The 26,278-nt window shown below is 31.3% G+C and overlaps 1 protein-coding gene across 5 annotated transcripts in view; it reads left to right on the top strand.

Moving 5' to 3' along the window:
- Positions 1 to 26,278, top strand: part of LOC106459931 (dual specificity protein kinase CLK2-like) — a 48,036-nt gene that overhangs the window by 8,110 nt on the left and 13,648 nt on the right. The window contains exons 2-4 of one of the 5 annotated variants that reach the window (XM_013919599.2): positions 1,569 to 1,729; positions 10,967 to 11,186; positions 26,137 to 26,230. In XM_013919599.2, coding sequence (XP_013775053.1) covers positions 1,572 to 1,729; positions 10,967 to 11,186; positions 26,137 to 26,230 — 472 coding nt within the window. In that variant the 5' untranslated portion in view covers positions 1,569 to 1,571. Of the gene's footprint in view, positions 1 to 1,568; positions 1,730 to 6,536; positions 6,675 to 10,966; positions 11,187 to 14,647; positions 14,806 to 20,503; positions 21,018 to 22,085; positions 24,347 to 26,136; positions 26,231 to 26,278 lie in introns of those variants that run through there. The other 4 variants (XM_022386510.1, XM_022386513.1, XM_022386511.1 and 1 more) reach the window with 4 other exon arrangements.

Below are 26,278 nucleotides of genomic sequence, written 5' to 3'. Positions count from 1 at the left end.
AAGCCGTCTCCAGCCATTATTAGTCTCAAAGTGGGTTCCTCGTCATTGAACTGTAAGATTAGCTTACCCTATTGCATTTGTTTTCCATCCTCCTTCTCATATTTTGATATTAACATTTTATATTCTGTCTGACATCCTTGCCCATCTTCATCACAACATTTATTTTTTAGCTACCTCAGATTCTATTGTTTTTATATCCATTTCAATTCAGTTGTCTAAGAAAACTTTGACCTCTTTATAGCAATTAACCTCAAATGCTTAGATACTCATCCTCATTTTTTTTTCTTTGGTATCTGCCTATGTATAATCTCTTAAAGAACAAGATTATGTTTTCTCATTAGCAGAAACCTTGAGTATCTTAACATGTCAATTGGCAGCTTGTGACTCTTATTTTTGATACTTATGCTTGTTCTAGTTTTGTAAGTTCGGTCCATCTAGTTTGATTATAGGATAGTTGAGCATTCAGTGCATTAACTTCTTTTCATGATTCTTTTCTGTATGACCTGTAACCACCCATTAACATATACCAGGTCTCATCCCATGTTTTATTTTTGTAGGAGATATGGAAATTTCTTTCCCAAGTGGAAACCTTTTGTACTTAAGTTATTTTCATTGGCTTCTCTTTACAAAACTCATTATCTGCTTCTTTTTTTCCCTTCATCTACACATTTTTCATCTTTACATTTAGTGTATGTAAAACTTTTATTAAGAAGCCTACAACTATCTAAGTAAAGAAACAATAAAGATGGTTCTGGATTAATTTTTGCATTTTTTTCTTGTATGGTTCTTGTCCTTAAATCGTGGTGTTTGAAGGCTTCTTACAGATTATGCTAAATTATGTCTGTTTTTTAACAATGAAAAGTTTCTGAAAACTATTGTGGTTGTAGCTAACCATTTTCAACATCTTTCATGGATATACATTCAGAATGAGTATCTCAAAAGTTTCTTCATAGTGGGGAATGTATATCAGTTTTGAGGTTTCCGTTTGATCTGGCTCTTGCACCTCATGTCCTTACCTGAGTTATTTGCTCATTTTCTGCTTGTTTTTGCTGTCTGTCTCTGGTTGATTTTCATTATTGCTTGATGACAAGCTTGTTCCTTGATTCAGCTGACATTCATTCTGAAGCCTTTTAGTGAGCTTGGTTTTAGTTTTCCAATTCTCATCTCTGTTTCTTATCCACTTTGAAATACTTGCTACCTACTCTTAAGCATATTCAGCTGTTGCCCAACTATCTATTATAGAAAAAAATATGTTCTTTTAATCCTGATCTCTTGTCATACTCATGTGCATGCTTTTTAAACTGTGTATGGAGACTAACTTCTGTTGAGTTATCAAACAAGCTCACTTTTATCTTTATTGGCCTTTGACGAACTAGTGGTGGATATCAAGAAACTGCAGAAATTCTCAGACATACAAACACACACACACACACACACACACACACACACACACACACACACACATAGTTCCATGACTTTGCTTCTGTTAACTCCCTTGTGTCTTAGAGAAGTATTTAATTAAGTATTTAAATATTGATTTCATCTGGTTTTTTTTTTTTTATATTTAGGATATGCCTACTCAGTATTATAGAAGACGGCACCATTCACCTTCTCTGAGGTGTGATTCCTATGGCGACAGTAGAGAACCCTGTTACAAGAGACGAAGATTATTATCAACAATATATCAAGATGAAATCACTCAAAAAAGTTCATCCAGAATTCTTAAAATGTGAGTTTTTTCACCAAAAAATGATTTAGTGAACTTTCATAAATTTTTTTAATGATGTGTCTTTGTTGAAGAGGAAAAAAACTATACGTCTAGCTAAGACATCCTAATAATGAATAGCAAATTACCAAACAATATTAAGTTCTTTACTCTTGAGCAAGTTTTTTCACTATGCATAAAAGGGTAAGGACAGGTGCGGTAAAATATTAAGGTGGACTTGAGATTTCTTGTAATGTGCACTTACACGTTGCTTAAAATTTGTGTAAGCACTTGACAAAAAGCCTCCAGAAACTTCCTGAGGACTAAAAATTATCCATCTCATTTAATAGACATGTAATAGTGCTAGAAATAGTTTTTATTATTGATTAGATAGAAATTTTTTTTAATGTTTCAACATTACAGATTTCTGGGTGTAGTAGCTAGAATCACCCTTTAATAATCTTCTAGTAAAATAAACTTATAATAAATGTAGTTAGGTAAACCCACTTAAGTATTAGATAGTATTATATTTGGAGAGGGGATGAGATAACTTTGGAACTAGAATAAAAAAACAACAAAAGATAAATGGATTATAGGCACTTAAAAGAATTTTAAATCCTTAGCTTTGAAATAATATAACATAATCTATTATGTTTGTAGAAGTTTGTGAGCCTTGAATTTCTGAACAACTAAACTTTCTGGTGACAAGGAATTACTTCAATCCATTTATTCTTTCAGTAAGGGCTCGGCCCTTGAGATGGACCTTGTAACCATTTTGTGCTTGTTATATTTTTCATGCTATAACTTTTAAATTACAAAAGGTATGTTAACGAAATTTGGCAGATTATCAGTAAACATTACAACTCTTTCATATGCAAAATATTTTGTTTATTAACTCTTAAGTTTTGTAAAGCAATGTTTTTCTCATGCCTTTTTTTTCTTTTTGCATGTTGCAAAGTAATTTCCCTTTTAAGATTAAAAATACTTTTGTGTATCAGAAAATTTTAAAATTTCACATGCAAAATCCTTATAATGTTCAGATAGTTAGCAAATGTTTTTTAAGAAAACAACTTTATATTTTATCTGTTATTTTCACTAATGAATCTCTGTACAGGTTCGGTTGATTTGACTTATTTCTTACCACTATAAAAAATTAGGAAATAAATATAAATTGCCTTTTTTGTTCTAGAATGACTACAAATAATAACACGAAAATACAAATGTGTAGACTAAATGGGTTTAAATGTCATAACATTATATAGTTATTTATGTTTATTAATTTTATTATATTGGCCTTTCTTCTGTGCCTGTCTAATATTGACAATATAGAAGTTACGATGACATGGCACATGTGCATTCATATTACCATATCAAATAACATAAAATTAATATAGCAAATAAACAATTTGAAAACATTAATTGAATCATTTACTCCTGGGATCCATGCATCTTGCAATAAATGAACATGAGTGTATGTGTGTGTGTATTTGTAGCTGTACATACATTCAATGTCAAAATTACAAAAAAACTAAAAACTATGAAGAAAAAACACTAGCTACCAGTTTGACGAGTTGTATTGATCTTTTAGTACCTATTATTTCCCAAATAAGCATTAGACCATACATGGAACAAATAACAATAAGGAACCACTGAAATGAAAATTAGCATGTTTTACCCCATCTAAGTAACTTAGTTTGATGTTAAAAAATAAGTGGACTCCAATATGCATATATAATTGGTAACAGGCAGTGATGGATTAACGGGAGGGCAGGTGGGGCTGCTGCCCAGGGTCGCTGAGGCAATTTTAGGCCAACATACTGTATGTAAAGAGTGTTGTTGAAAAAGGAAGAATTATTAGAAAGGAAATTATTTTTTTTAATGTTATTTTAAATTGGGAGTGCTATTTGAAATTTTATTATAGTTATGAATAATTTATCAAGATTTATGTTGTTAAGATAGGATTAAGAAAAATGTACATATACAGAAAAATGAAACTTAACAAGATGTGTATTTAATTGTGAAGTAATGCTTGTCTTGTACAACATAAATTATATGCATGAGGGGGACCTCATATTATTCACTGTTCCAGGGCTCTGCAGTGCCTTAATCCACCACTGGTAACAGTAAGATAGGCTAAGAACTTCCAATATAGAAAAAATCTATATATATATGTAATATCAAAAACAATATTTTCAGCAAGTTGTAATGTATAAATCAATTATTAAATTATACAAAGTAATGCATAAGTACCAGGACTTCATATGAGTTGGTTGTTTGAAGAAAAAAAAACCTAAGTGTTAAAGCCATTCTTGCCACACATGTATATGGTCAAGTTATGGTATGAAAGCCAAAAGTAATGGGTGATCAGTCCTTTAGAACTAGCCAAGAGAATAAAGTATACTTAATTACATAAGTGATTGTTCTGTTGACTAAAGAAAAATAAATATTAACAATTGAAAATGCATTAAATAATGTTATCAAATGAGATTTTGTTGTGATGTATGATGAGAAGAATAAATCCAAGAATGAATATGTTACTAATTATTATCAAAATTCAACAGTACATGTTAATTTATTTTAGAAGGCATCATTTACTTTTAGAAATGAAAGTTTAATTTACAAAATCCATAAATCTTACTGTTACTGTGGAGAAAGAAACCCTTGTAAAGTTTGCTAGAGTATGCAAGTAATCACAACATAATTTGGTATACACTGGCATTTGTAATTGTGTAAAACAATTGTGAAAATTAATTATAGAAACTATGTATCTTTGTGCAAACTTAATTTGATGTTTATTTTGCCTTGTATCATTTGATCAAAGGTTACACATCTCTCTCTTAGTGCACTTAGGAAATTACATCATTAGAAGTTCTTAGTAATAGTAGGAGTGACAGGAAGTGACAAGTTACTTTCGTATGTACATGTACATATGTGTGTACAGTATTATCTTTATTGACAGGATGCACATTGAAAGTAAATTCAGTGTGTATATGAAAGATGATACCTAATAAACTTGTACTGCTTGCATTATGGAACAAAAACGTTTCAATAATACAACTAGAAACAGGGTGTGTCTGCACTGCCAGTTGGAAATATTTATTGTAACACCTGTTTGTGATGTTGAGCTCGTATATTGTTATCTGCATGAACAGTTTTTTTTTTACATAGGCATCTCTCCGCTAGTATTCAGTGTTTCTTACATCTTCTGTGTGTGTGTGTGTGTGTGTGTGTAGCTGCTTACAAGGAAAAGTCTAACTGAAGAAGATCAACAGGCACTTTAATGAAGTTTTAATTTCTTTAATTCTAAATTTTTGAGTGTGGAAAAATATTTTCATGGGAACCTAATGAAGTATTTCTTTATCTCGGACTGTATGATCTATGTAGCTAGCAGTATTTATGTTATTAGTTTGTACTTTTAGAACTATCATCATACCTGAAAAGGATTTTTTGTGAGAATAACCTAAGTGCTTTTCCAACTTTTTGTTAAAAGATTTATGACATTAACTATAATTTTTTTATGAATTGGATATTTGTTTTTGACTTCTGTCTGCCTATTCTATTTCATCCCAAGTTTTTGTGAATTTTGGGTTAAGTTAATATTATCCCTAGTTTTTGTATTCAAAATGTATCATTAATAATGATAATGGTTATATAAATAATTTTTGCTAGATACTTAGATTGGTGAAATACATGTCCTGAAAACAGTATGATGCCTATTTTCCAAATTCTAGTACTGTTATGATTTTCTTTGAAAAAGGTAGAGTTAGGATACTTTTCTAGTAATTTTACACATAAACAGTGACAATGAGATCTGATTTGTAATTGCTTCATAGTTTTTGTTGTAAGCTTATGGCATTGGCCTAGATTTTTGTTTTACGGATTTACCATATTAAGATATTTTTTCACCTGCTAACACTTAAAATGAATTTTATTTGTAAATGTGTGGAAAAATATTGTTAAATGTCAGCAAAATTTGTACATGATGTGATGTATTTAAAGGTGAGTTGAGTTAATCTTCAGAAATCTTTGAGAAATGTGATTGGTGATTATGTGCAATTTAATCATTTGAACCTTAGTTTGATCAACCAAATTGATATTCTAAAGATAATTTACTTTACATCATTTTTAGTACTTGGTACTTCATTGTATCATTGGCATATATAATTTCTGCCTATTAACAAGTGAATATAGTATGTAGGGATATAATGCTTTCATTATGCTATAATACGCAGAACAGAATCAATGGTTATAAAATATTTTCTTGTCACAAATGTGAGAAAATCCCCCCCCCAAAAAAAACAACCGTTTTTTTTTTTCAATAGTTTTACTAAAACATGCTTTAGGTTATTACTAGGGCACAGGGAAAATAGTAGTCTTAACTCCTTAAACCCGAGCTGATGCTTCCAGTGTCCAGCCCAAAATCCTGATTTACCCATGTGATGATGAAAGCATCTGGTAACATTTATGTTTTTTTGGCTGAAAACTGATCCAAACTGTGTTTTTATCCACCTTTTATAAATAGACCAAAAATTTTATAAGGTATGGTCATAATTATTAGGACATCATGAAAATAATTCTGGTAGAATGTACAAAAGATTATTGGTTTAAAGAGTTAATAGTGAGTGGGCATTGTAGTTGTATTTTATGAAGTAATGTATATTGTTTTAATTTAGAAAACCAGGTTACTTGTTCTAAAGTTAGTGGTTTTATTGAAAATATATGGCCATTCAATGTTCTTTAGGTTTCTCCTAAAAGAAGGAAATACTCTAAGAATATAGCTTGATGATATTGTCAAAGGATTCCTTCTTGAAGTAGTGCATGGGAATGCGCTTTCCTGTATACTGCTTGTGTACATTTGTATTTAAATTATTGTGCTTATACAGTTAATGGCTAACAGATTGACTGTGGGACTGATATTCTGTTGCTTCCGTAGCTGCTGTGGTTTTGCTATCAAGAAACAGGAATTAAGGTACTCGGTATACTTAGATCTATAAGGCAATCTAACCATAACCACCAGACAATTTTTATTTTGGGAAATAAAATAGATATAAATACTGTGTACTTAACAATATCAGTCGTTTCCATTTGAAATTCTTGCAGCAAGTTTCTTGAACATGTCACCTATTTCAACTTATAGTTAAAAATCGTTATCTTGATACCCCACAGTCTGATCCCAAAAAACTCAGTGTGTATCATTTTTAAGAAAAAAGTTAACTTTTTAATGAAAACCCATACCAAATGCCTCCCAGGAAAAAAAAATCTGTAGTGTTGTGTGTTTCATTTCAGGAATAAAATTTTCAAATTTTGTTTTTATGCAGTTATGTATCTGCGTATTTATTTAATTGGTTTTTCCTATATCAATGAGTCCAGTTTTGTATTCTATAAGTCACATATTTTATTATATCGACCTTTCAGTCGTGCCTGGCTAACAATACAGAAGCTACAATGACGTGGCACATGTGCTCTCATGTATTAAGTATTATAAAACTGACCTTTAGTCTTTACAAAGTGACCTGTCTTGGCTATGTTTTAGTAGACTAGTATTTTGTAAAATACAGTCACATTTCCATTATTATGCATTATATATATGTATATAGATTGTTACTATTTAGAAATGAGTTAAACTTATTTTTCTTAAAACATATAACAGTAAATAAAGAAGTAAAGCAAACAATTATTTCTTCTAGTTATGACCTTTTACTTAGCTGCTGCTTGACATAGGTTGCTAAGCCTTTTCAAATTTTGCACGTGGAGGATATGAAATAAAATGATTTATTTAGGTTTTATATATACAATTGAATAACAAAAAAAATCATAAATTACTATGTCGATACCATAGAATTCCACTATAATGTATCAAGTTGAGTAACTAACCTGTATTTGGGTCTAAACAAATATGAAAATTTTGATGAGGCTAAAAATAAACCTATCTCTCTGAAATCTTGGTTCAAAAAAATGAGATGGCATCCTAAAACATGAAAATGGCTGAGAAAGCTTCCAATTGGTTATTCATGTGATATATAGAAGTAAGTGTATATAAGGGAGCATTTCCAAAAATGGAAAGAGGTGGACTGGGTGCCACTGTGTTCGATTTATTACATGACTAATATCTTAGCAAATTGAAAATATAAGAGGCTCTTATTTTATATTCTAAATTGTCAATTATGGTAATTTGAGTTCCTAATTTGTACGAAACAATAGACTTAGTATTTTAACATCAGAAACATCTAATTTGAACCAGTGTTGCATTCAAAATACCACATAACACACAAAAATTTATGTTCAGCTGTGTTTTTGTGATATTTACTTTTAAATTAAGAAATTAATTAATGTATAATAATATAATTTGAGTTATAAATCTACAAGTTGATACCAAGCTTATTGGCATAAATTAATGAAGTAGTAGTTCAATAAAATTTTGAATGAGAGTCAACAAACACGATGAAATGGCCTTTGACCCATCTGGAAAGAGTTAAACACCTTTACTATCAGTGTATGTGAATGAAATTAATGTTATAATGTATGTTATAAAGCGAAGTTTTATTTTATTTAAGTTTTAAGTCTGTTATTTCAAAATAAACCTTAAAAATTTGAAACTACAGATTTATTGTGACATGACCAACAAGCTATGAATATTCTCCACTTTAGCTTTCTGTATATTCAGTAATACAATGATAGTTGAGTAGAGGTAAGTCTAGACAATAAGATGCATACATATCCTTTTGACTTGCACATTTCAAACTTCTCTGAATGAGTATAATTGAAACAAGTAATAAATATTTTCAACCCTATACGTGCCACACTAACCTCTAACAAATTTGTTTGAGCTTTATAGCCTACATGTAGATGTTACATGCACTTGTGCATAGTCATTGGAAAGAGCTCATTTTACACTATAATCTAACAATGGTTATTTTGAAATTGGCACCCAGTTGTCACGAAGTACATGTAACTGACTGTAGTATTGTTGGCTACTTGATCGACTATAGCACTTATGGTTGTTGCTTATGTCAATATGTTAGAAATACAGTTTAAATTGTATTTAGGTTTTACTGTTATGTATTAGTTATGTTTCAAAATACATAATTAAAAGGTTTAAAGTTTTTTTAAAAATATACATCATACTTTGTGTCTGTTCTCAAGGCTTACAATATTATTCGTTGCATGTAAATTTTGATGAAAAGTTGTACATGTCTCCCAAAGGCACTATAATATGCCTTGAGGGTACTGTTAACTTGTGTCAAGATGAATAATAAGTGGTAAAGGACAAGAAAGGAAAATAAAACATTAAAAATGAATTATATATGAAAAGGAAAAGACCTGAAATTATGAATTTAATGAAAGGAAAATCTTTAAAGTTATTATACAAAAAAATTAAAAGGTATGTTGTTTTTTTTTCTATTTCCTAATCTTATATATTTCATTGCATTGTATGTTGATATTTAGGAAGTTCTAGAGTTTATGCAAATGAAATATGAAAACTTTAAGACAAAGAAAAGTATTTTTATACTTAAAATGAAAAATCACCTTGCACTCGATTTGTTAATAGTTTGAGTGCAAGTAACTCTACAAAAGAAAAATAACATATTTTTAGTAAAACACTTAATTATTATAATATCATTCTTTGTGTACAAGATACTTATGATCTTCAACAAAATCTTACCAGTTTTTGAGAGAATACATTTAGAAATTTCAGAGTTACTACATTTATTGTTGTATGAGTGATATTCGCGGCTTGATTTCTGTAAATTGCATGAGCCCGATGCAAAAGGATTAAGCATTTTACATACATGCTACCTCAGTATTAGGTTATTAAGTCAGAATGAAATTTTAAATTTTGTTTACTGATAAAATTTGAGCCTTATGTTACGTATTAATTCATTTTACACAACTTGCTACAACATGGTTTTCATATTTTGATAAAATTCATTAAGAAAAGCTAATACGAAATATAACTTTTTCTGGGTTGCATGTGACAGATAGGAATTGATTAAATGTTACAAAATTCAGTATTTGGTTCCTGTATATTATATTTTTTCCTAATATATTTTTTCATTCTGTTAAGAACAGAACTCTAAAAAAATACATTTGTTTCAAGGAATTATAATCTTTTTTTTTTTCCAATTTTGATTTTATTAAGAATTTTATTTTTGGAAATGAAATTTATTAAGAATTTCATTTTGAACATTCATGATGAGGTTTGTGTATGTGCTATGAAAACCATGTCTAATTTATGTTCTGTTTTTACTAATCTTGTGCTGTTTTTATGTATTAATGAATAGAAATATGAACTTTCTGTGATCAAGCTTTTGTATTTTGTCAGATGAAAAATCAGTTAATTTATATCAGCTGAACATCACCTGAATTTTGAAGATTGAGGTTTATACTATTCAAAATATCATAACTTGGATGCTTAAGAACCTATATGACAACCAGAAATGTGGGTTATAATTTCACTCTGTCTCTAGTCTTCATTCCATGGGATGCTTTACTACTCTCAACATTTTTTATTTAGGCACACATTTTTCATGCCAAATTCCACCATACTGTTGAAAAAGGATTTGGGACTTTAAAGATCCCTTTGCATATCTTGAGAGTTCTATCAATTTCTGCAATGTTAAAACAAATGAAAACACACAACATTCTTGATCCATACCATAATTGATTAGAGCATTTAGCCAGAAAGTTATAGTGTTGGTTCAAGTCATACCTACCTTTACTTGTAATTTCTTCAGAAGAGGTGTAAAATTTCTTTAAAAGATTAATGATATTGAAATGGTTAAAGATTAGATGTATACTATTACAAATGATTTGCTGAGATTTTGAAACTTTGATACTGGCTTGATGCATATAGAATACATTATGTGGTGTGTCAGTAAATTTTACATTTTAATGAAATTTCATTTTATCAATGATTAAATGATTGAATGACATGTAAAAAGTTTAGTATATGCATGATGCATTAGTTCCTTCATATTAATATTGTGTGGTTAAATCTGTTTAATATTGTAGTTTATGATATATTTATTGCTGTATATCCAGATATTAGCATTAAAATTAAAATCTTATATAAATAATTAAGATAATACAATGTTTATAAAGAATGCAGAAGTCTTTTTTTTTTCAGCTCAAATCTTCAGTTATTTGTTTATTTTGTTTTACCTTCAGAGTTTTGAGTTTATAATTAGAATTCTACTTTATTCAAGTTTATTTAAGTTTTGATTAGGTTCATAAAGTAGATTTCTCTCTGTATGACTTCAGTGATCATCACAAGGATTACAGCAGTTCCAAGACATCAAGACACAGCTATAAACTTCAAAGTAAATGTAAAAAGCACCATCATCACTTCCATGGAAAGAATTCAAGCAGTTATGGGTCCAAGCATCACAGTCACAACTCGCACAGTCGACAGAGAACCCAGCAAAAATGGAGTGACCACGGCCGAAGAAATCGTCACCAAAGATGTAGTTTGAGTACACAGGTGAGCAGTCCAAATTTAAAAAAAAGAAGTTTCTTGCTTAGGTTTGATAACTTGGTTACAGAATAGACAAGTTCCATAATTTTGATACATTACTTGTAGCAGTGAACATATTACGATATTTGTTTTGGGGGGTATAAAATTTTAATTTTTATATATTTTGAAGACGTCAGTCATTGCAGACACATTTTATAGACATTAATTATACTATAATTTTGAAATTAATTGTTTTTAAATTAAAGGCTTTCATTTTTTAGAAAAATGTTTTTATTTTGGAAAGCATATAATCATACAGTCAAATTGTTTTAATAGGTAAATTTTCAAACAACTAGCAACACATTCTTGCAAATGTGAAATTATTCTCACCTTTTAATTTATTCATTTTTGTATGGTAATGATTTTTATAAAGGTACACTACCCACACATCTTCCATGAAATTGTTTTTAGACCTTTAAATAAAATATGGGAACTCTAAAAGCAATATTTTATTATAATTACATGGTTGATATTTTGTATCAGTTACATACATTGCACTAAAACTGGATTAAAAAACAATTTGTTACTGTAACACAGATTTATTTGTTAAAATACAAAACAACAACTAATAAGGAGAAGAAAATAAGTATCATATTTCATTATTGAAGATTTGGTGTGCAATGTGAAACAAATCTCACATAAACATGTAGTTGGGGAACGTTAATATTGCAAAACCATTACATGCATAAAATACAAGATCAAGAAAGCTGCTAGTCTTCTACTGAATTGTTGTAGTTAATACATGTAAATATATTTTATAATTAGTTTTTCATTTTTTTATGATTCTATGGATTGAAATCTGACATTGTACATCTCATACTTTTTGTAATGTTTTATAAAATTTACAATAGTAAATGTTTACTTTTTAATCTTTGATCAAGCAGTGGTTCATTCTAATTATCTCAAATCATTTTCGTATATCTGCAACAGAAAGGTGAATAATAGATTGCCCTTATAGCATGTGTAGATATGATTTAATACAAAGTTATTAAAAATTGTCAACTTAAAAGGGGTAATAGGGATCTTCAAAGAATTACAGAAACAAGGCAGATAGCTTAAAGTGAAAATGTGATTGCAAAAAGTAAACAAACAAGCTTAAGGTTTGAGTCATTGTGTTGACCTTATTTCCTCAAGCAACAAATTCTCATTTTGACTTTCCTAAATTTTACAGTTCTTACACATGGAGTCAAAATAGGAATTTGTGGCTTGTGGAAATAATGTTAAAAGTGTCCCAAACCTTAAGCTTGTTTGTTTACTTTTTTTTGTGATTGCATTTTCACTTTAAGCTACCTATTTTGTTTCTGTAATTGTTTGGAGATCCCTATTCCCCTCTTTTTAGATTAACAGTTTTTAATAATCTTGTTTCTTTATATATTTTTTATGTTCATCATGGACATAAATTTGTATAGTAGCAATACTGTCCTATTTGAAACAGTTGAGTTTAATGAAATACGTAGTTGGTGTATGATCCTATCTTGGGAAACATAAACAGACTTTGGATTGGCTTCATGCAGATTAAATGGCTATTGCTTTCGATGTGATTGCTACAATGTTATCATTGATAGTGGTACTGCATGATCATTATGATCTATAGTGATCAACATATCACATGTTATGTATATGCTTGTAAAATATATATAGCTACTATACCCTGCTTCACTTTCACCTAGAAGTGCCATCTACTGCTTGCACAATTCTTGCCACTTCTTATAGTCAGTTGCAAGGATGACTACTCTATCTGCAGTTTCTATAAAATTCACAATCATGCAGTGTTATTCAACACTTGGCATCTGCCATGCCATTCTAATACTCGAAACTGAACTTGGTGCTATTTTTTAAACTACAGCTTAAAAATTTCTGTTGTGGAAGACAGCCTAGACATCTGTATGAATGTGTGTAACTTGGTGAAATTGATCGTGCAGTGGTAAAAAAAACTGATTCTGTCAGCAGGAACCCTATACATAAACAAATGGTACATGGCATTAATACAGTTGCAGCAAAGTTAATAATTGCTATGGTACATGTGTCATGCCTGCCATATAAACATTAAATTACATCAATGGCCTGCTTGCAGCTATATATGTATGCATGTAGTAGGCTACATTAAAATGATTGGGTGTCAACTGCTATACAGCCACTGTTATTAAAAACTACCCTACACAATGTGCAATGCATTTAGTAATATTGCCAAAGTTTTATTGCAATACTTAGACAATTTTGCTTTAGGAGGGCAGAACAATATCAAATAATAATAAAAAACAAATTGGCAATCCTTATTATGAACCACTACTGTGGTTGATGGTGAATCTTTGGTATTTATGATGTGTTCATAGAGACTGTATAAATGTTGTTAAATATCAGAAAATTTCTACTGTAATTATTTGGTGGAAACAACATTACAAAAAAGTATGACGTTTTAAAAACCAATGAGAAAATATTGTATACTTGAGTATGTGTTGGGCTTTACATTCTGAAAACTACTGACGGCACGCCAGTGTGGACAACATTATTATACCAATGGATAAATATTTTTTTGTTTTGTTCGTAAGAATAAAATGACGTAGAATTTAAACGTGGCAGGTTTAAGATTTCAAAGTGAATGTTTATAGTAATTTGTTTCATTTTGAAAGGTTACTTGGATAAGTCAAAAATTGCCTTCGAATAATGTCATATGAATAAATGAGTTTAGTAACGGCAGCATCACATTACAAGTGGTAATTGCCGCATATCGTCAGTCAAGACTACGTTTTGCTTGTTAATTTATTGTCACATTAAAACATTTGTTTCATGTTTGATTTTTCAATTTTCAAGGTATTAAATTTTTGTATTAAAGTGAGAATAAAAATAGTAGTAATTATTTTTTGCGTTCAGAAATGTTTTCAGTATATTACTAAGAGAAATTTATAGTAACTTTTCTCGTTAGTGTAAAAATAACGCCAGTTTTGGTATTTTTTCGCGATGAAGAATTAATTGCAGTAATTGGAACTATTTGTGAATTGCTATCGTAAAACATTTAATGATATTTAGTGTTTTAACACATTCTCGGTTATTATAAAGGTCTTGCTTGTGTTATGCAAAGATGTTTTACGGTATAAGTCATTTCAAATATAATAGGGTCGAGACTTATGGTTTTAATTGAAAATTAAAATATGGTTTTAGGGCTCAAGTCGAGCAGATAACCACATTTATTTTAGAGCAAAAAAAAAAAAAAGGCCGCATTACACTTTCCATCTGTAAGATGGCAGCACTAATGTCGAGGACGTTTTTCACAGGATTCGGAGAAATGGGGTCTAAAATAACAGCATTTAGTCTAATGATGCTGCGTGTTGTATGCGAGACAAATTGACGTGTGGTAACTGCGTCTTAAGGCTATAAATAACTTTCCAGATATCTTAAATATATGTGCTTGGTTCTCAGCTGATTTTGAGCAGTATAATTCAAGCAACCACGATCTGTTGCAACCAGTGGGGTTAACTAATTATCGCTATTGAGTGTGTAATTTAGGACCTCTAACGGTATGGTTCAAGGACAAACTGTCGCAGCTGACCAACCGTTTTTAGATTCTAGCGATTCGGACTACGGGCAGGTAACAATCAACAGTCCAGGCACTATGTCAGGGTCACGTGTGATTTTTTTTAACATCTCTGTTATCACTGCTGTGTAACTCATGTGGCTTAAGCATGTTTATTGTGTGCTGGGAATGATTGTTAAACGTTTGTTTCCATAAAAAAATAATTGTTTAATAATAACGTTAATGGTACTGACATAGTGAAAATTAAGCAATACAACGTTTCATTTTTTTAGAAGTGTTGTTTTATAGTATTAGATTCAGCGTTGCCTGAGAAATAACTGGAGGATGTTCAGTTGTAGCCTAACCACAATGTTTCGTTGAAAAATCAAAACTTAATATACTTGTGGAATATATATATATATATATATATATATATATGTCTTAATTTTTTGTGAACTTTATTTTGATGTTTTATTTTCGTTAGTGGACAAAAGCTAATTGACGTAAAGATGAATTGCATCTTAATTCATCAATCAGGGTACAAAATTTTAATATCAATTACCACACAAGTGCGTTTTAAACTCGACACGCGTATATGGTATACATGTCTTGTTGTAAGTAATGCTTTAATATTTGATACAGTTAACAGTCCATTTGAAACTGTTAAAATAGTTATAATTTCGTAACATTATTTGTACAAAGCTGTAAAATGTTTTATAAATTTAGCGGCTAAAGTCGTACTCGTGTTTAATAGATGAATCTGTCGAATAGATTAACTAGCCATATAAAAGAAGTAGCCACTGTGGCCCAATGTTGATAAAAAAATTTAGCTATTAACTTCTTGGATTAAAAACACACAGAGGAAGGTAGTTAAATATAATTTATGACAAAATTTAATTAAAACGTGATAAACAAATTGTAATAAAATAATTAACCCAATAGCTATAATATCAGCCTTTTATTCTAGCAGTAAAGTTTAATATTTGAATAGTAGGAATTGAAAAGCATACCATGGCTCATCTCCCATTTGCCAAAGCGTTTTATTCCAGTGTGCAATTTCTATATTTTTGTGAAAATGCAGTATTATAAAACTAGTGAGAAACAACTCAAAAGTTAGATTCTGGTCTACCTAGAATGGTACCTTTCAGAAGACATTGAACCACTTGCATCCAGTAGTTTAAATCTTTGACAAATTTGGGCTAGTGAGCCAGGTTTATCAAGGTCTTTGCACATTTTGTGCACCCATTTGTTTGTAAAAGTGAAAACAAACTGCTAATGTTATAAAGAAATATTCCAACCTTCATTTCTGTACAGGATCATTAACTAATAAGTCTCACCTGTAAATAAAGCATTTATCGATTTTGTTTAGATTTTTTTTCATCCCAAAGCATAGGCTTATGGTTGATAATATAATGATTCTTGTCTGGGTTCTTATGTGATTTTTCCTTTTCTGTCAGTGGTTGTATTCCTATAGATATCCCTACTTTTCCCCACTACTATTATATTGTCCCAGTAGGTGGTTGGAACAATTGCTGATAAAGCTTGGCTTTGAAAATAATAGTTCTTTTAGATGTTCTTTGCGCTCCTAAAAGTTCTTCGTATTAAATTGTTTGAAATCTACAGCAATATATTACTCTTGGAACTGTTAGAAAAAAACAAACTGGTGGTTGAACATAATGAATGCGTTAAGTAACGGAGCAGCATAGAAGGGCACATTGAATTAACACACCCGTTTTACACATAATTAAAACTCCCAGGTGGTTTTTTCAGAGGAAAATAACTGTTGCCAATGCAAATTTGGCGAAAGGACAGCGCGAAACAAGAAACATTCGTTTTTAGTTTGTTTGGTGGTTAAGGGTAAATAAAGATTTGCCTTGTGTTATTTTTTTTTTTTTTATCTTTTGTTGATCATGCAGTTACGTGTCCAGATTTAAACTGGTTTCAATGATGCGTTGATATTATGCGATTCCATAATATTATCTCCACATTAGCGTAAGTCGATGTGTTTTACTGGAATTAGAAGTTGAAGTCATTTAATTAAGGAACATGTAATAATCATCAAGATTTTCGAATCGGAAATTTCTCATTCTCGTACAAGTTTGTGCAGTAAATATATTTTCTATATGGTAGTTTCCACTGATACAAGACCTATAATGAAAGCACCTTCCACCAAGGGTCATTGACCAGGGTGGGGTGTAATTTTGGTTCTGGCAGCTGTATAGCCTAAAGTGGTGAAATTGTTTGTTTTAACTTGAAATTTGGGATGACAAAAATAGCTAGAGAAAAAGATGGCCTGTCAGCAGAGAGAAATTACCAACGTGTTGGTTATCCAAGTTATATATTCAAGTAGTTAGTTAATTTATGAGTATATCCTGGTATGGTGCTCAAGTTTTTGTTTTTCTTGTCAAGTATTCAATATTTCGTGTTGAATATATATTAATAGATCCACGTGGAAATGTTTTATATAGAAAGTAGTGTATGCGTATATAAAGTTTTTTATATTAAAACAATTAAATGGTAATTAGCTACGCTTTAAGTTGTCATGATTAAATTTACATATTTCTCTTATGTTCAAGTTCGTTTTAAAACAAATTGTGACGAACGTTTACATACACATACGCGCGTGCACACACACACCAGAGATGAAATCCCACATAATGTTGAATTTAATAATTCTTTTGCAGCACTTTTTCATTTCACCGCCCAACATTTCCGAGAGTAACTGTGACCTTGCTTTTAAATATTGATAATTGGTAGTTAACTTTTTATACTTTTCAACCATAACTATATAACAATAGCCATTACAAATTCTCCCAAGCTAGTGTTAAAGTTACCACGGAGATGAAGCTTCTATTATAACTGAAATTTACATATATCTGTTCAGAACACAAGGTATTGTAATACGACATAAGATATATGGTAACATTGACATTCTGTTGGTCATAGAGGATATATAATTAAACGTAAGGGGGAAATATTATTATTAACAAATCCTGAAAGACAAGGGGTGCGAAGACGTATTCTGTGAACCGAATGGGTGCGGCTTACCAAAACTGTTAAGAACCACTAAAATTTTCTAAGTTCTTCTTCGCATACTGTGTGATTACAACACAAGCCATTTAAGCCCCGTTATACTAGTCAGAAACGCTTTGTTTTATTAGAGTAAACAATGTGTATATTTATAACAGTATCTCCAGCCTTATTATTATTGATTATAGTTTTACAAGCCGCTACAGAAAAAAGGCTACGATTATTTTACTGCAACCTGGACAACAGTAATTAATGCAGTATTGGTTTGTCGTAGGGTAGTTTTAAAAGCAATTCAAGAGCCTTCGTTTTTTCTCCCTGAATAATTTCTCTAAGTCCTTCACGTTACGCCATTGAAAAATTCCGGTGTTTTGCTAATGCACATTAATTGGAAACAGCCACGTTGAGGATTCATCAACTGTTTGTACTTTGTCTCTACGTGGTTTTTATGCGACTATTTAAGTGAGTTTTCTAACGGTAAACCACTACCATAGTAGATTACTCTCGTGAGTGGTGATTTATTCTACCGAATTACGTACGTCGCTGAAATGGTGAGTGCGTATTTTATTATTATTATTGATATTTTTGTTTCATAAACCTACAGAAAAATCGGCTGGGTGTTTTGCACCAAAACCTAGACAGATATATGATATGAAACGCTGCGAATGTCCATGACTTATTTCAAAAGTTTATTATTTTTCATTGAAAGTTGATTAACGTGGCTATAAATACATAATATATGCGATACTGTTGTGAGCGGCTTCTTTTGTACTCGACGCTTGTTAAACGCGTGTTTACTTGAAACCTCAGTCACAAAACCACCTGGCTCATGAAAAAATTACTTTTCCAAAGCAGCAGCAAATTGTTAAAAAATATGTAACTTTCAACTGAACGCACATGCACGTCAGTAGCTTAAAATTTAGTCTCCATAAATGGACATAAAAAAACCCTTAAGAAACAAGGTAATTAAAAAGGGGAATAAGAATCGTCAAAAAAGTACTGCAACAAGTTGAATCGAAATGCAGAGATTATATTTTACAGCCTAAAACTAGGGACTGTAAAAAAAAAAACGAACTAGGCTGGAAATAGTGTCTACACTATTTTCTCAAGCTATAAATCCCTATTTTGACTCAATTAGAATTAATAAACACTGTAGACGTGGAGTCAAATTAGGGATTTGTAGCTTGAGAAAATAATGTAGACACTATTTCCAGCCTAGTTTGTTTACTTTTCCAGAGTCCCTAGTTGTAGGCTTGAAAATATAATATTTGCATTTTGATTCAACTTGTTTCTGTGCTTTTTTTGACCATCCCTATTCCCCCTTTTCAAATTAACAATTTTTTAATTATCTTGTTAAAATAGTGTTATTCCTGCGTCTATAATTAGAAACTAGACCGACGTTGGCAGCGCTTCGGTTCTGGTGAATTCTTGAATACCTGCATTAAGGTGATGCCCTATATGGATAAAAATAGACACAAGATGTAGGTTTGCTTTTACCAGTAAACTGTTTCTAAACGAACAACATGAGCCTACCCTACATTGATTCACTTTTTTTTTTTGGAGTGGTCTTAACGAAAGTTAGTTTTTTTTACTTCTGCGATTTCCTAAAACTAAATTGTAACAAACTTTTAGGTAAAAACGGACCGTTAACCATCGCATTTTCACAAAGATGTTTGATAATGTAGGGATGAAGTTTTAAGTAAAAATGTTCCATTTTCATTTACTTTGTTTCTGTGTATATGATTGTGCTATCAGTTTTATACGAAGTTTAAATTCACTTGCAACTGCGTTAATATGTTTTAGTGGTAAGTATGCTGACTTATAACAATAAAAACCAGGTTTCGATACCCGTGGTGGTCACAGCACAGATAGCCAATTGTGTGGCTTTGTGCCTAACTACAAACAAGATAATGTTTTTCTCTATGTTCAGTATAAAATTACGTAAGTGGTTAAGTGCTTATGATAGCGTGAATCAGACGTACTTTTTTTTAGTAACACATTTTGTATAATTACTGAGCTGCTTTTGTTAGTAGCAGTCCCTCGTACTTAGTAAAACTACCTAGCTTATAATAAATTAATTAGCAACAGTGTTGAGAACTACTTCTGAGGTGGTAGTCTTATCAAAAGTACTTTGACTATTGACGAGCAATATTTTGTGGCAGAGACTTTGATTGTGTTTGAGGTAAACATGGGTCAAATTATTTTCCTCGGTGTACAAATATTTTGTTTTTACAAAATCACCAAACATTTGTTGCGATATCATTTAGCACAGATTTCATTCCCTCAGTCTCGACACGGAAATACTTTAAAACATTCACCACATTTCATTAAAACAGTTAAGATTATTAGTGCATGCTAAAAAAGTTATTTCCACGACATTGGAAGAAAAGTTTCCTGCTGACGCTTAATTATATTTGAATAATTTTAAATTCATTATTTTTGTATAAAATTAATATATTATGTTTTAATTTATCAAGTAAATTTGTGTTATACATTTATGTATTCGAGTGTGAAAACATCCATTAATTCGCCCGGGCTTAAAATATATCAGTTTTCTTTCAATAGACATCAATATTTGATTGTGCTCATTATGTATTTGTGTAAACCCTGATTTTCAGGCGTAATCAGACTCACATTCGTGCTTTGCCTTTCTGTAATTGTGTAAACAAATTACTTTGGCTAATTTCATAGTAACCTGTTTTTTTTTGTATGATAAATAAATTGGGGTTTATAGTACAAGGAAGAAACTATGTGTAAAAATGTGTTATCTCCAGGGATGCTCTCGTTGTGCCCCGTGTTGAGCTTGATATAGAAGCGTGTCTGCCTCTCTTCTCTGTATAACTGTTACACGACACTAGAAGAAAGGAAGTCGTTTTTCGCTCTGAGCAATTATCCAGTCTGAAAAACGGCTGCTGTCGAAACGTGCGACATTGATATTGGGCCACATTGTATTGTTCTCGTGTGCATTCATATGCAGAAGCACGTCGTTAAGAAGGGTTAACATGCTTACACATCAGTTTCCACGCTTAAGTTTGTATGATTTGGATAATTCCTACTATAGATCCAATCGCCTGTCACTTTCATCTTCATCGTCGTCATTAAGTGGACTGCGCCATTTTGGATGTTCCTCCACTGCTCGGTCCCGTCTTCCTCCGGCACCACCATTCCACCGTACTGTCGTATATAGAGGGTATCGTGGTAATGTTTTGAACCCTCCTAGTATAGTTGATGAGATGCCGGTTCACCCTTTAATACAGGAGGTTTGTGGGAATTGCATGCTTGGAACACTACGCTCAATATAAATATGGAAACAAGATGCAATATTTTGTACACTATACTCTTGTATTTGTTTGGTTCTGATCATAATAGTGCATGGATTTTTTTTATATTTCTTCTCAGAATAATCAAGTTACTGGGTAAACATTTTGGAAGTGGAAACAACTGTATTGTAGTTAATTAAACCCTTCCTTCTTTTTTTTAAAAAATTAAGCAGGATAGATCTTGCAATAACAATTTAGTTGACTATTAAATAGTAATTAATTAATTTAGGTGAAAATGACAAAAGACTTCAAAATAAACCTTCCATACTCAGAAAATATTTCAGATAGACACACTATAAATCTAGGTTAAATAATATGAACACTAACGTGGCAGTGTTTTAAAACTAACCTCTTGGATGATCTTGATTGTAGCAGTAATAAGTTAGAAACTTCACATGTATGTTGGAGTGAGAATTAAATTTGTCAGCATTCTGATTATTGGTAAACACGTGCATACCATACTACAAACAATATGAGGGTTTGTTTGATTGTAATCTTATAAAGATAGTTGTAGAGCTATTGTTACAAGCATGTTAGGTTAGTAGTGGTTGTTGTACATGATAGTACAAGCAACAAATGAAAACGGTTTTTGTCGCTATCAAGATTTACTGCGATTTTGTTGGAATGAAACACTTTATATATGGAGTTTTTAATAGTCACTGGCCGGCCACGATAAATCTAGTTGTGTCAGAAGTTGATGTGTTTCATGGCTGCTGTGGGTGGATACAAAACAGCAGCATTGGTGAACGAGCGTTGTTAACATTTTAATCTGAAAAACGAATTTTTTACTCGCTTTTAATAAGTGTGATGAAGACTGTTAATTCACTTGTGAGAAATATAAGTGATAAAAAAAATCATGGTCAAAGTGAGTAAAATACAATATTTTCAGTTTTTGATAAACGTAAAAAAAGTTTTAATTTTTGAAATGCGCTAGGATGTATTTTGATATTCTCACTCAGTAGTTTTTTCTTATATACAATTGTATTCAAATATCTCTATTCCATACTTGCGAATCTAAATGTTTTTAGCGTGGTTGTTTAATTAAAATAAAACAATCGCCGGTAAGAATCTGGTGAGTTATTACTTTCTATGCATATGGAAAGTAACGGGAATATGGTGAAATCCATTCAACATTTTGGAGTCTCGTTTTTCCTTTTCTATTCTACCCGTAACGTTAATTCTCCACCCTCCAAGTTAAAGTAGTCTCACGTTAAGCATCGTTGTTAGAAAACATCCTAAAACAAAAAGTTGAAATAATCAAAATTCTCCGCGTGGGAGGTTAAATATTTAGATTTTAGTCAACTATATCGGTAACTTAGAATGTTTAGGTGCAAGGCTCATTTAAAAGTAATGATGTGCTAAGAACACTAATCTAGCGTTTGGAAATATATTCCTTCAATATTTACTTAAAACGCAATTTTTATTGGATAGTCTAAATTAGAATTAAGAAAATACCGAAGTGTTCATAGTTGTACATCAAAATTGTCGTCACCAGTTACACGAGTTTATTTTAGTAAATTTTGAACTTAATAACTAAAAAGTTGAGGGTGGTAGAAAAAAAGTAACATTTTTGCTATCCAATGTAAATGTGTGCATGAAGTCGGGAACTTGGCCAGAAAGTGGAAGCTATTTTGAGTACATAGTCTACCTAGCAAGACGTTTTTGAAGCACAACAAGATGCGCCATAGAGACGCGATTTTATTTCTTCCTTGGGTAAATAATTTTCGACATAACATGGTTACGAGACTGAAATTTTCTAATACAAATAACTTATTGAGATGCCCTTCCGTCCTATCTAGTTCGTGTATCAACGTGAATGTGGTTGTTGAAAGCGAAACAGTTCGACCGAATACATTAGTTGTTGGTGTCTAAGCAGGAAGGACCAAGTAGATGATAATAATCAGCGGTGATCTACGACTGTTATATACTGTGGAGACAACCGTAATTTGGGAATGTTAAATGTGTGGTTCTAAACTTAAATTGTAAAGAACAGGATTTTGTTACTAAGGGGGTAAATGTGGAATATCTAAGCTGATTGTTTTGAAAGTTGATAGAGATAGATGGAAATAATAGAATTGATGTCAGAAATACCATATAGACATTTGAATTGTCATTTGTTTATTTGGAGAGAGGCGTATTTTTTCTCCTTTTTCGTAGAAGCGTTTGTAGTAAACCAATCGACATTTTCCAGTTGATAATTCAAAAGTAACAAAGGGCTTAAGGTTAAATGGATATTTTTGTTGACTAGAAGTTCTTTTTTTTTTCTTCAAATATATATATATTCCAATTGTACTTACAGATCCATAGTATTTATATAAATCAAAACTTTTGTTATACTCTGTTTACATGAAATAGATTTGAGCTTTCGTTTAGACACAATAAAACACGTCTAGAGGTTTGTCGCCTCCAGAATCAAATAATTGAGGCTGAAATATATTATTAGAAAACGTTTCGAGTCTTACAACAGCATAACTAAGATCTACTGTGCACACGAGTTTATTCTGGATTTCTAGCCATTTTAATGTAAATGGGATAATCTTTTATTACAAAGTTATTTTTTCTTCTTGTTTCAAGTGAGGATGCCAAGGTCCAAAGTTGTGTGTTCACACTGGAGGATACTTTGAAAGCTTGTTTACTAAAAGTAAAATTTCAGTTTATTTTTCTTATATAGGTGAAAATGAGATTTTATTGCAATCCGTTGGTAAGGTAAAGATATTTAAGACCATATTGTGGCACAAATCCATTAGTTGTGTGAAGGTTTTTTTAAATTCTGCAAGGGATTGGGGATCCAAAATTCCTTTCTTTCACATGGCACGTTTTCTCAAGATAATTTGGCATGTGTTAATTTTGTTATAGGAGAGCAACCAAAGGATAACTTGTAATTTTCTATGCAAAACCACAGTTATCCTGGAAATATTAGTAATGTGTTGAGAACGTACAGGAATTGTGAATTAATTTACCGTGAGAAATGGCTTCTTTCTGTACATGTACGCAATTTATAACGAGTTAAAGCTATACAAAATATTAAACTACAGCACTATCTAAAGATAGTTATCAGATTACGTAAAAAAGTGGCAGAAGTGCACGAAGAAGAAATAGATATTGGTTTAAGACCGCCCAAGCGGGCACTCAAACGACGAGCGGCCACCCCTTTATGGTGTAAAATGTTTCGGTCTTGTTCAAGTTTTCTTCAGCGGTTTTCATCTAGGTTGAAAGTCCAGCCGGATAACAAAGATCATCAGAAAGAAAGTGTGAAGAAGCTGATGTCTGTAGGAATCTTTGCATAATTTTGTTTTATTCTTATAACGAGTTGTCATATTTTGGTAGCTTTACTATGCAGCTGTAAAGTGTAATCTGCATGTTTTATCCTCCATTTTTCCAAAGGTGGTGTTATAAATTACTAACCCGATAGTTAGTTAATACTAAAGTGTGTGTGTGTGTTTCTATAATAAGAATGATTAAGAGGCTGATGTAATTTTAACAGGAAGTTTAATATACATGCGTGTACGCACGATGACAAAAACAGTCACACGAAATTAAAGTAAAACAATTGAAATTGATAAAATACTCATAATTTTATAAATCTTTCAGTCGAATTCTGTTACCCTAACGTGTGTCAGTCAACACATTGTGAATATTATTTTGATTGAACTTGGTAAAGTGCTAAACCTCTAAAACATCTATGTGTACACACAGAAAATCATTAAAACTAAAGGAGAGTACTGAAGGCATGCCGATTGCACATTGTTCAACATGACAGAAAACGTGAACAAATTTACTGTAAAACTCTTACATTGTGTTCTCATACTTTATTTTTATGTAATATTGTTAATTTGTAGAAAACATATTATATAATCAGAGGTAATGGTTTCCGTCTGGACGCCATATTTTATATTGGTAACTTCACGTAATGTTTGTATAATAAACTCAGTTACTGATTTCTGACAAATATTATTGTGTGAGGTTGTGTAAAACAATGAATGTAAACATACATCGTACAGCATGGGAACCTATGTTCCAAATGTGTTTTGTTGATTAAAGGTAGAATTTGTCCACGTTTTATGAATGCTTGTTAAACATCATTATTTAAGCTTTTTTTTGTCTAAACCAACATTAACCTTCAAAATACTAATTTAGTCACATATCTGACGTAGAAAACATGAAAAAAAAAACTATATAAAACACAATGGAAAAATAAACTTTAACTCGAGCACTTTTCAACGTAAGCCTTCTTACTTCATGATTGAGCTGTAATTCTATCATAGATATTTGTTTCAACTGTATCAGACCAAATAGACATCGATAAACATTACTTGTAATCGTGATGATTATTCCATGAAATGTGTTTCGTAAACATCTTTTCTATCATTTAAGCTTGATCAGCTTGTACGATTTACATCAGCCTATTAAATACGGATACATTTTAGTCCAGTGTAAAAAAGTACGAGCGAAACGGTAAATAGATACATTTAAATAAATTTTTACTTTTGTATGTTACTCGTTAAATTTTACGTTTGTAAGGTACCATTAGTCTTTAAGTCTTTATTGTGACAATTTTATTTCTATTAAATTACTATTTGTCATATGTTAATTATTTCTGTTTAAAGAATCACTGCTTAAATGTAAGTAATAATATAAACGTAAACATAATAAAGAATGTCAGATTTCAATACTTGGAACTTTTAAAATACATAAATAAAAATATTGAAAAATCTTAAGATACGTTTTCTTAAAATCGTTATCTGTATGAATAATATCCTTGAACATGTTGTTCACACGACCATGCCTCCCTTGTTTATATTATTTGCCATGTTGCTGAAAATTGGTGGTTAACTACACACGCTGTGGGCACTATCTACATCGTCGTCGTCTGAATGTGAATCATGGCGACTGGCTTGGCTTGGTTCGTCTCTGTAACTGTTGCTGGTTGTTACGTGGTGGATTGTTTGGGTGAACTGACTGACTGACCTTGTGGATGGATGCCACGTGGTGGATTGGTTGGGTGAAATAACCTTCTGACCTGGGTCACGTGATTGCTTGGTGGTTTGCAATTGACCAGTCCTCACATGAACATAGCTCCAGGCCGTCCAGCGTTGAGGATGATGATGACGGTCATCTTATCTATCGTCATGGGGACATCCTGAGAGATCGATGTACTCATCTTTCCGTAACGTCTCCATATATGTTTTAAACATAATTTT

This window comes from Limulus polyphemus, unplaced genomic scaffold (assembly GCF_000517525.1).
Source record: "Limulus polyphemus unplaced genomic scaffold, Limulus_polyphemus-2.1.2 Scaffold683, whole genome shotgun sequence".
In the NCBI taxonomy this organism is placed as follows: domain Eukaryota; kingdom Metazoa; phylum Arthropoda; class Merostomata; order Xiphosura; family Limulidae; genus Limulus; species Limulus polyphemus.
This window is presented reverse-complemented; position numbering and strand designations above follow the sequence as displayed.